We start from the raw sequence: 10,754 nt of genomic DNA, 5'->3' as shown, positions 1-10,754 counted from the left end.
TCAGGCGAATCTGTAAGCGGAGAAAGAGGACGGGAATTGAGCACCGATTCAATCTGGGCAACGACGGTCTGGAGCTGGTCTACGGTGAAGGAGCGGTTGCCCATGATGCGCCGGAAGTGGTGCTTGAAGGATTTTATTCCGGCTTCCCAGATACCGCCGAAATGCGGTGAACGGGCCGGGATGAAGCGAAACTTGATTCCGCTTTCCAGGCAAAAGTTCTCCCAGTCCTCGGATTTGAATTGACGACGGAACTCCTCTCGCATCGTACGAAGTTCTCGGTCTGCCCCGACGAAGGCAGTCGCGTTGTCGCAGTGTAATTCAAGCACTCGCCCGCGACGAGCTACGAATCGCTTGACGGCGTTTATGCAGGCGACGGACGACAGATCGGCGACGACTTCGAGATGCACGGCCTTCACCACGAGGCACACGAATAGCCCGACGTACATTTTAACCGACGCGCCCCGACCACTTAACGGACGTACGAGAAACGGCCCACAGTAATCCATCCCAGAGTGTATGAACGGTCTGGCAGGTGATACGCGAACGGACGGTAGCGGAGCCATGATCTGCTGTGCTACCCGTGGTTTACATCGGAAACAGGTTACGCATCGGCGTACCACCTTGCGTACTAGTTGCCGACCCCGGACTGGCCAAAATCGCTGGCGAACAGTAGCGAGTGTGAGTGTAGGACCACCGTGAAGTGTTCGGACGTGGCTGGACCTTGCGATGAGCCAACTGAGTTGATGGTCAGCTGGAAGTAATATCGGGAAACGAGTGTCGTACGGTGCTCTCATGTTGGCTAGTCTTCCGTTGAGCCTGAGCAAGCCGAACTGGTCCATGAACAGCTTCATGTCCTTGAGTGGTGATTTCGACGGGGATATTGCTGCAGCGGATGGTGCATCTTGCAGGCGACGAAAGTAACAAACTTCAGCCGGGAAGGACGCTAGTTGAACTTCTCGCACTAGAATCTTGAGCGCATGTTCACCTTCCTCTGGTGTTAGTGAACCGATAGTGCGTTCGCTCCGGGGGAGCCTTGCGTTGCTGAAAAATCGGTAGCATCGTGCTACGACGCGTACTAGCTTGGCTAGGTCCGAGAATCGTTCGAACAGTGATGAATCGACGGTTGTGCTATGCAGAACGATGTTTGGGCCGGCTTCTTGTTGCAAATCGGAAGTGTCCGGCGTCGAAAACGCACACTCGGGCCAATTGTCAACGGGGGTTTTGAGAAAACTCGGTCCATGCCACCACAAATCGTCCTTCGAGATCTGGCTTGCCATCATTCCTCGAGAAATCCGGTCGGCTGAATTCAATTCCGACGGCACATGCCTCCACGTGCAATCCTTCGAGAGACGCTGTATTTCAGCGATGCGGTTCGAGACGAAAACCTTCCAGACATTCGACTGTGACTTGATCCAATGTAGAACGATCGTAGAGTCCACCCAGAATGTTGGAGGTTCCACGAATTCGGTGTTTCGACGTAGATTGTCGACAAGCTGGCTACCGAGCAGCGCAGCGCAGAGTTCCAGTCGAGGAATAGACTGTCCACGCAGTGGAGCAAAGCGTGATTTGGCAGTCAGTAGATGGCTGTGGAGCTGTCCGGAATCGTCACGAGAGACGACGTAGATGCAACAGCCGTATGCTGTTTTCGAAGCATCGCAGAAGCAGTGTAAGCTGTATTGGCGACTCTGCACGGCTCTGCGTGGCACGGAGAGAGCTTGTAGTTGGCTGAGCTCCGAGCGGTAGACTGCCCACCAGGCGGCGTATTCTTCGGACAGCCCTTCATCCCAGTCCAAGTGTTCTGCCCACAGAACTTGGACAAACATCTTGGCTTTAATCACCACTGGTCCCAGGAGGCCTAGAGGATCGAATAGCTGTGACATTTCGGACACGACGAGGCGTTTTGTTGCGGCGTTCAGCGGTGGCAGAGCTGGTATCTTAAATTTGAATGTGTCCGATTGTGGAAACCAGAGAAGTCCCAAGGTCTTCACAGTAGGAGAGCGATCGATTTCAAGCTCCCGCGAGGTTTCCCACAGCTGACGAGGAATGCTTGCGAGGACGGCGGCATCGTTGGTCGCCCACTTCCTGAGCACGAGGCCGGCTTGCTGCAGTATCTCCATCAACTGACGACAAGTTTCAGCGAGCGTATCTAGGTCGTCGTGGCCGGTGAGTACGTCGTCGACGTACGTTCCTTTCTTGATCACGGGGACCGCCAACGGAAAGCGTTCTCCTTCGTCAGTGGCCAACTGGTAGAGCACACGAGTAGCATGGAAAGGTGAGCTAGCGAGACCATAAGTCACGGTTTTTAGTTGATACACGCGCACTGATTCTGATGGATCTTTCCTAAACAGGATCTCCTGATATTTCCGGTCATCTGGATGTGTCCAAATCTGCCGGAACATCTTCTCGGCGTCAGCAGTGACGGCGAAGCGAGGCATGCGGATGTTGATAACGGTTGAGTACAGAGCTGGCTGTATTGTCGGACCGGACAATAGGACCTCGTTGATCGATAAGCCGCGAGAACCTCGGCAGGATCCGTCGAACACTACTCGTATCTTCGTGGTTGTACTCTCAGGACGGTGGATGGCATGGTGGGGTAGGAAAAACTGAGGGCTACGCGACGCGGACGGATTCACCTCCTCCATATGTCCCAGTCTTTCATATTCTTCCATGAACGCGTGGTACGCTTCACGAAGGCCTTCATCGACAGCAAACTTTTTCTCCATGGATTGGAGCCGACGTAGTGCGAGTGGGTAGGAATCTCCAAGCATTGGTAGCATTTCCTCCCGTAGAGGTAGACGGACGATGTATCTGCCGTCTTCAGCTCGACTGACGGATTGTTGGAAGTGGTCTTCACAACGCTGCTCATCGGGAGTGTAGGCTTTCCCGACGTCAAAATTTTCAACTTCCCAGAACCGTTCGAGCTGCTTGTCGAGTGTGTCGTTCATGCAGACATGACTACTCTGAACTGCCTGTGGATCGGGAGCTGGATCCACTACCTTTCCGCAGACGATGTAACCCAGAACTGTCTTCTGTAGTAGTGGATACCCAGTAGCGACAGAGATTTGCTGATGTTCCAGGAGCGAATAGAACAATTCAGCGCCGATGATCATATCAATCTTCTGGCTGATGTTAAACTGGGGATCAGCCAGCGGAAGATTACGAGGAATCCTCCATCGTGTAACGTCGATATGATGGCTGGGTAGCGATATGGTAAGCTTCGGCAGCACTAGGCAGTCCAGACTGAAGCGATGATCTCCGTAGCGTGAAGCGAGCGAGATTGTAACTCCGAAGTGGACGTTCACAGTGGATTGACCAATTCCACTGACCGGCGAGGTGAGCTTGACACGCTTCAAACGGAGTTTCTGGCATAGTGATTCGGTGATAAAGCTGGGCTGTGAGCCACTATCCAGCAAGGCTCTGGCGAAATGTTCGTTGTTGTCAGCGTCCTTCACCTTGATCACTGCTGTGGAGAGCACAACAGTACATTGACGAAAAACTTGAGTCACTTCAGCACCTTGACAGGACGTGGAGGAAGGTGAATGATTACCGAGAACGATTGAATCAACCGGCGATGTGGAGGGGGCGATACCAACCGAAAACGATTGCGGAAACGATCGAGACGACAAGTTCGCGAGTGGTGAGGTAACGGCTTGTACCGGCGGCGGAAATACAACGGCGTTCGCATCGCGTTGCGACATTTGATACGAATGCGAACCGATTGCTTCAAAGGATTGACCAATCAATGCTGGTGTAGATTGGTTGGTCTGCGCTGCAGGTGTACCAGGAGCCGATGATGACGAAATTGGTGGTAAATGCAGCAACGAATGATGCTTCTTGGAGCAATACTTGCACGATCCACTGGAGCAATCCTTTGCCATGTGTGTACCCTTCAAGCAGTTTATACAAAGCCCATGCTTCTTTACAAATTCAAATCGTTGTTGCGGTACGAGATTCTGGAAGGCGGTACACTGAAACAGGAGATGCGCTTGTTTACAGTTGGGGCACTTCTTGACATTTTCAGAAGCGACGTAGGCTGTGGTGAAGCGTGGCCTAGATGATTTGGGTTCGGATTGGGTACTGTTAAGGTGGGAGAGCGTGATTGTTTTGATTATTCGTGATCTTTTGTGGACAAACTCGAGAAGCTCTTTGTATGTGGGTCGATCTCCATCGTCAACTAGTGTTTCCCATTCTCGGAGTGAACCAGGATCCAAACAACTGCTCAGTTTTTCAACGAGGAAGGAATTCCAGTGTTCCTCTGTAGTTTCGAGCTTGTCCAACAGTTGAACGTGGCGATCGAAACTGTCAGTCAGATCCAACAGTCCCACAGAAGATTCCTTTTTCAAGGGATTGACCGCCAGCAACGCCGATATATGCCGCTTTATAAGTAAATTAGGGTTTTCGTATCGATCCATCAAAAGATTCCAAGCAACTTGGTAATCGTCAGCCGAAAGCTCGAGTGCTGAAATGATACGAGCTGCCTCGTCCGAAAGAGATGCTCGCAAGTAATGCATCTTTTGTACCGCCGTTAGCTGCTGATTCGAGTGGATCAATGAAACGTACAGATCGCGAAAAGGTACCCAATCGTCAATTTTCCCACCAAACACCGGAATCTTAATTTCTGGAAGTCGAACATGAGCGACAGGTAGAGCAGGCTGAGCGTAAACGGAAGTCGATGCGCGAGGTGGAGGGGGAGGAATGGGAGGCTGAATGGGAAGCTTGCTCTGCAACGAAGACTTCAGCCCGAGGTACAACAGCTGAAACTCTCGCCTTTGCTCCGAAAAATGCTCCTCTTCGTCTTCCAAAACCTCCCCTAATAAAAATTGTATGGTTAATTTGCTTAACGACGTGTTCTGGGTATCATCCAAACCATTTGTGGAATAGTTCAATGATTTGGGTTGTCGTTCGTTTATGGTTATTTTTTATTAGGGTCAATATTCTCCTGCACGGACAGAAATCATGCCACAATTCATCAAGGTACCCAATTTGTACGGCTAGTTGGTCATTGTGAGTGGGATCATATGTTCGATTGAATTCCTTGATCATCATCGCCGAACCCAAAATGTTCGTCCGACGACGATGTAAAAGTTTCAGCTTTGTTGCTGAGCTTGCGGATTTGCTCGCCTTTTTTGCAGGCATTTTCCAAACACCACCACCAGAAGTAAACGAAAGAATTTACCTGCGCTTGCGGGGGTAAATCTAACCTCACCGACTTGGTCCGGCTGTTTACTGCTTGCACTGGGAAGGGTACACAAAATTTACTGCTGCTGTTGCTTTCCTCCGGCTACTTAGATCTGTCATGTGCATCCCTACAAATAACCACGACAATAACCATATCGTAAACAAACAAAGTCATTAACTTCAATCCGAACAAAGTTCATAGATTCAAATTACATAGAATGCAATTGCAACCATATGCGGCGATTGCGCCACAGCGTTAGAGTTATTTCATTTCCACTTTCCTCTCCCCGCGTGAGGCCTATACCGAAGTGCCAACGCAAGGTGTCATGTTGCGCAGTCGGGTAGGACCACCAAGTCACCAAAAATGCAGACCTGGCAAAGATGCATATTTTGGGTATCGGCACTCCAGTCGTCTCGTTCTTACATGTAGACTAACTAGGATAAGCAAGAACATGTAAATGCTATATAAACCAAATATTTCATAATATACATGACAATTATCGATCAGCAGTCAAACTCTCTTCACTGCGGTCCTCACTGGTAGATACTCTGTTTAGAGTCTACCATAGTTTGGATACCGCATATCAAAGAAAGCCCTTCTCCAAAGGAAGTCTGTTCGATCGATCCATGTAGGCTCAACCTGCTACATGGCAGACCGTGACAGTGGGTCAGCTCGTTAAATTACTGACCAAAAGTTGCGTCGCGAATAACAAAAGTCCGTTGTAAAAGTGATAGTGCGTCGCGAAAAAAGTTCGTTTCAAAAAGCAACGCGCAGCGTGAAAGTGCCAAAAACTGTGCAAAGCTAACCGTAACATTTTAGTTCAATAGTGCGTCGCGAATACAAAAGTGTAAGCCATGGGATGGTTCAGTGCGGACGAGATTATTACGTCCAATGAGAATACGCACGATACACTTCAAACGGTGGCGTTAGCAACCATTGCATTGGTAGTTCTAGCATATGGAGTGCTGAAAATTCTGAATAATCACTATCGCAATCAATCCGAACGGGTGGCATCAACAGCCGTCCGGCTGAATGCAGCAGTTGTGTAAAGAAGATGAACATAGTGAAGTTGTTAAAACAGAAGAAAAGTGATCAACTAAATTGAAAAACAAAACGTTCGTGCAGAATTAGCATGGCAGCAAAAGAGGCCATAATAACAACGTTTAAAAGACTGCAGCAGGCAAATATCACCAACGTTCCAATAATAATAGAAACTAATCACGCGTGCAAGAAAGAACTAATAAACAAACTTGAATCAACAAAAACATTAGTAATAGTAAAAAAATTCAGTAGTTCATTCTTAGTAAAAGTTTCATCAACGGTCACTAAAATTGAAGTTTTACCACGTTTTATCCATGCCAAGAAAAAGCACCTTCTTGTGTGGGCAAGGAAAATGCTACCAAAAACGAATGGGCATCTATTAGTGTCGACCAGTAAAGGAATCCTCACGCACAGTGAAGCTGTTCAACAACAGATTGGAGGACAAATACTAGGCTACGTCTATTAATGAGACTTTAAAACAATCAATAAACTGAACATATAGTGTCGAAAAAGTGAAGTAAAAATGAGTGCAGAAAAATTGACCCCCACAGAAGCAAAGGAGTTCTGGGCAGAAATAATAGCCCAAGCGGAAAAAGACTATATGGTCGAAAAAATAGCACGTTGGAAACATGAAAATGGCTTGTGCAACCCAGACAAATGTTGCACTAATCCAACAATAGTGTACATGAGAAAAGTACAAAAACTACCGTATTCATAAGAACGGTCTAGTGACTTTTGACTGAGTAAAACGTAGTAAAGAAGAAAAACTTGCATCAAGCAAAACAGTGCGCGAAGTGAGGTTTAAAAACAACACTCACCGGAAGAAATAGTGTTCAATATGATCCTGAAATACAACATGAAGATGATCTCAACGAGAACAACAAGAATACGATCTCAACGAAGACAACAAAAAGATGATCTCACCAAGGACAGCACGATGATGATCTCAACCAGGACAACACGATGATGAATTAATAAAGGTATGGACCAAATCATTGACGAAAAAATCAAAGAATTGATACACGTAAAAAAATTATTTTGACAAAAACCCAAATAGAACATACAAAAGGGTTACGCTAGCAAATAAATTAAATTTGGTAGAAAAAACTTACAAATTAATCGTAGATTTACAAGTCAAAAATGAAAGCTATTTAGATGGCACTAAATTAGAATTTAACATTAAATTAAGCCGACAATTATATAATGATCTGAAGGAATTGATCACATTCAAATTGAAAAATATCAAAGATAACTTCAAATTCAAAGCCGCAGTACACTGCGTTTTATTTTGTATAAAAGTATCAAAACCTGTAAAAATGGCGTCTATATTAGAAATAATAAAGGTTATTTCAACCTTAGTTCCAACATTTGATGGTACACAAAATAAATTAGCTAATGTATTGTCAGCGCTTAATGCATGCAAAGCATTAGTAAACGAAAACAATAAAGCAGTAGCCATACAGACTATTCTTTCAAAACTGGAAGGCAAAGCTCGCGCTGCAGTAACGGAAAATCCCGAAAGCATTGATGAAATAATTAATAAGCTAAAACTTAAGTGCAGACATTCAACAGCACCAAATACTATTATTGCGAAATTGGGCGCAATTAAACAGAAAGAAAATTTCGGAAAATTTACTGAAGAAATCGAGAAACTCACGCTTGATCTTGAACGAGCGTATATAGAGGAAAATGTCCCACTAGAGACAGCCTCTAAACTTGCCACAAGTACCGGCATCAAAGCACTAATAAGTGGTGTAAAAAACGAGGAAACAAAGTTATTGCTTAAAGCAGGACAGTTTGCTACCTTGTCCAAGGCAGTAGAAAAGGCGTCCGAAAACGAAGCCGAGAAACAAACCAACACTGCTAATGTTTTTTCGATTCAAAGCAGAAATTTCCAAAGAGGACGTGGTTCCTCCAATAACTATAATAATAATAACTACCAAAACAACCGTGGAAATTACCAATCCAACCGCGGAAATTTCCAAAATTACCGTGGTAATTCCCAAAATCATCGCGGAAATTTCCAAAATCACCGAGGAAATTTCCACCAAAACAGAGGAAATTTACAAAATTTTCAAAGTAATCGCGGAAATTTCCCTCGATTCAATAACAGAGGAAGAGGGTTTTATAACAATTCGGGACCTGGAAGCCGAGGTGTTTATTACTACATCTCGGAAAACCCGCAGGTCCCCCAACCAGAAGTTGGGGGCCAACAAATCATGCCGATTGCAACTCAGCAGCAATCACCTCGACAGCAGCCTCAACAACAACAACAACAATTCCAAATAGCTTTAGCAAACATGCAACATCCAAGACAATAAAAGGTATTTTTAATATCACGACTGCGTTTTCCAATTTTGTGATTTTGAAAACTGAATCATCACACTCCGAATGTACTTTTCTCGTAGATTCAGGAGCTGAAATTTCAGTGTTGAAACTCACAAAATTGAAGCAGGCGATACACATTGACACTCAACAAATTTGTTCGATTACTGGAATACAACATCAAGCCATTGATACACTCGGAACGATCAACGTTCCTTTACATTTACCCTATGAATGCAATGTTTCACATCAATTCCACATTATACCCGAAAACTTACCAATACCCACAGACGGAATTTTAGGAAGAGATTTTCTGACTAAATTTCGTTGTGTAATTGACTATGACACATGGACTTTATCCAGCTTCATAAATTCCAAATTAATTGAAATTCCAATCCAAGATAATTTAAACGGTGATACACTGATACCACCACGTTGCGAAGTTTATAGACAAATTACCATACAAAACCCTCATCAAGACTACGTAATCACATCTAAAGAAATCCAACCTGGAGTATTCTGTGCAAACTCAATAATAAATTCAAACAATTCATTGATCAGATTAATTAACACAACAAACCATACAGTTAAAATTCGGAAAAATTTCCATGACCTAATACAACCTCTACAAAATTACAATGTATTTCAATTCAACCAAACAAACCAAAAGAACAGACAAGAAAAATGTTTAGCGGAACTAGATTTGACAAATACACCATACTACGTAAAAGACAAATTAAAAGACTTATGTACAAAATACAACGACCTATTTGCGCTTCAAACTGACATCCTGACTTGTAACAATTTTTATAAACAAAATATACATTTAAATGACCCAAATCCAGTATATATCAAAAATTACAGAATACCAGAAGTTCATAAGACAGAAATAGACAAGCATGTGACAAAAATGCTAGACGAAAAAATAATCCAACATTCAACATCTCCTTACAATTCCCCAGTATTGCTAGTCCCCAAGAAATCCACTGACAATGACAAAAAATGGTGTCTTGTAGTAGATTTCAGACAACTAAATAAAAAAGTAATAGCAGACAAGTTCCCACTACCGCGAATTGACGATATCCTTGACCAACTAGGTCGAGCTAAATATTTTTCAACGCTCGATCTAATGTCAGGATTTCATCAAATCGAGTTAGAGGAAAACTCAAAACAATACACAGCTTTCTCTACGAACTCTGGTCATTACGAGTTCAACCGACTACCTTTTGGACTAAATATTTCACCCAACAGTTTTCAACGCATGATGACGATAGCCCTTAGTGGACTACCGCCAGAATGTGCATTCTTATACATCGATGATATAATTATCGTCGGATGTTCTATCAACCATCATTTAAACAATCTAGAAAAAGTTTTTCAAAATCTAAGAAAACACAACCTCAAATTAAATCCAGCCAAATGTAAATTCTTTTGTGCAGACGTCACATATTTAGGTCACCACATTTCAGCTCAAGGCATTCAACCCGATAAAACTAAATACTCAACCATACTCAATTATCCACAACCACAAAATGCAGATGACGTCAGAAGATTTGTCGCATTTTGTAATTACTATCGAAGATTTATTCCATACTTTTCAGACAAAGCAGCTCCACTTAACGCTTTACTTCATAAAAAGGCTAAATTTGACTGGTCACAAGAATGCCAACAGTCTTTCGAAACTTTGAAAAATGAACTTCTTAGCCCTAAAATACTTCAATTCCCAGATTTTAGAGAACCTTTTATTCTTAGTACAGATGCTTCAAAACTAGCTTGCGGTGCTGTACTAGAACAGGATTACGACGGCATTAGACTACCCATAGCTTATGCCAGCAAGAAATTTACGAAAGGAGAAAGTAACAAATCGACAATAGAACAAGAACTTACAGCAATACACTGGGCAATATCGCACTTTAGACCTTATCTCTATGGACGGAAATTTACAGTGAAGACAGACCACAACCCCCTTGTACATCTCTTCTCTATGAAGGATCCCTCGTCAAAATTGACTAGAATGCGACTAGATTTAGAGGAATTCAATTTCGATATCGAACACGTTAAAGGAAAAGACAATGTTGGGCCCGACGCTCTCTCCCGTGTCATTATCGATTCTGAAGTTCTTAAAAACATGTCAATTTTACCAATGCAGACAAGATCTAAAACTCGAAAAATGACACAAACCCCAGTTAACGAATCTAAAGCCACTAAG

At 44.0% G+C, this 10,754-nt stretch overlaps 1 protein-coding gene across 1 annotated transcript in view; it reads right to left on the bottom strand.

Moving 5' to 3' along the window:
- Positions 1–5,332, bottom strand: part of LOC135707974 (uncharacterized) — a 5,795-nt gene extending 463 nt beyond the window's left edge. Inside the window, exons 1-2 of the mRNA XM_065229884.1 lie at positions 5,311–5,332; positions 1–4,810 (exon numbers count right to left, since the gene is read on the bottom strand). The exon at positions 1–4,810 is cut by the window's left edge and continues 463 nt beyond it. Of these exons, the coding sequence (XP_065085956.1) occupies positions 1–4,810; positions 5,311–5,332 (4,832 nt within the window). The remainder of the gene's footprint in view (positions 4,811–5,310) is intronic.
- Positions 5,333–10,754: the final 5,422 nt, after the last annotated feature.

This window comes from Ochlerotatus camptorhynchus, unplaced genomic scaffold (assembly GCF_037179485.1).
Source record: "Ochlerotatus camptorhynchus isolate MF236.1 unplaced genomic scaffold, CSIRO-AGI_Acam_v1.1 ptg000324l, whole genome shotgun sequence".
NCBI classification, from domain to species: Eukaryota; Metazoa; Arthropoda; class Insecta; order Diptera; family Culicidae; genus Ochlerotatus; species Ochlerotatus camptorhynchus.
The sequence above is the reverse complement of the archived record's forward strand: the minus strand, read 5'-3'. Positions and strand labels throughout refer to the sequence as shown.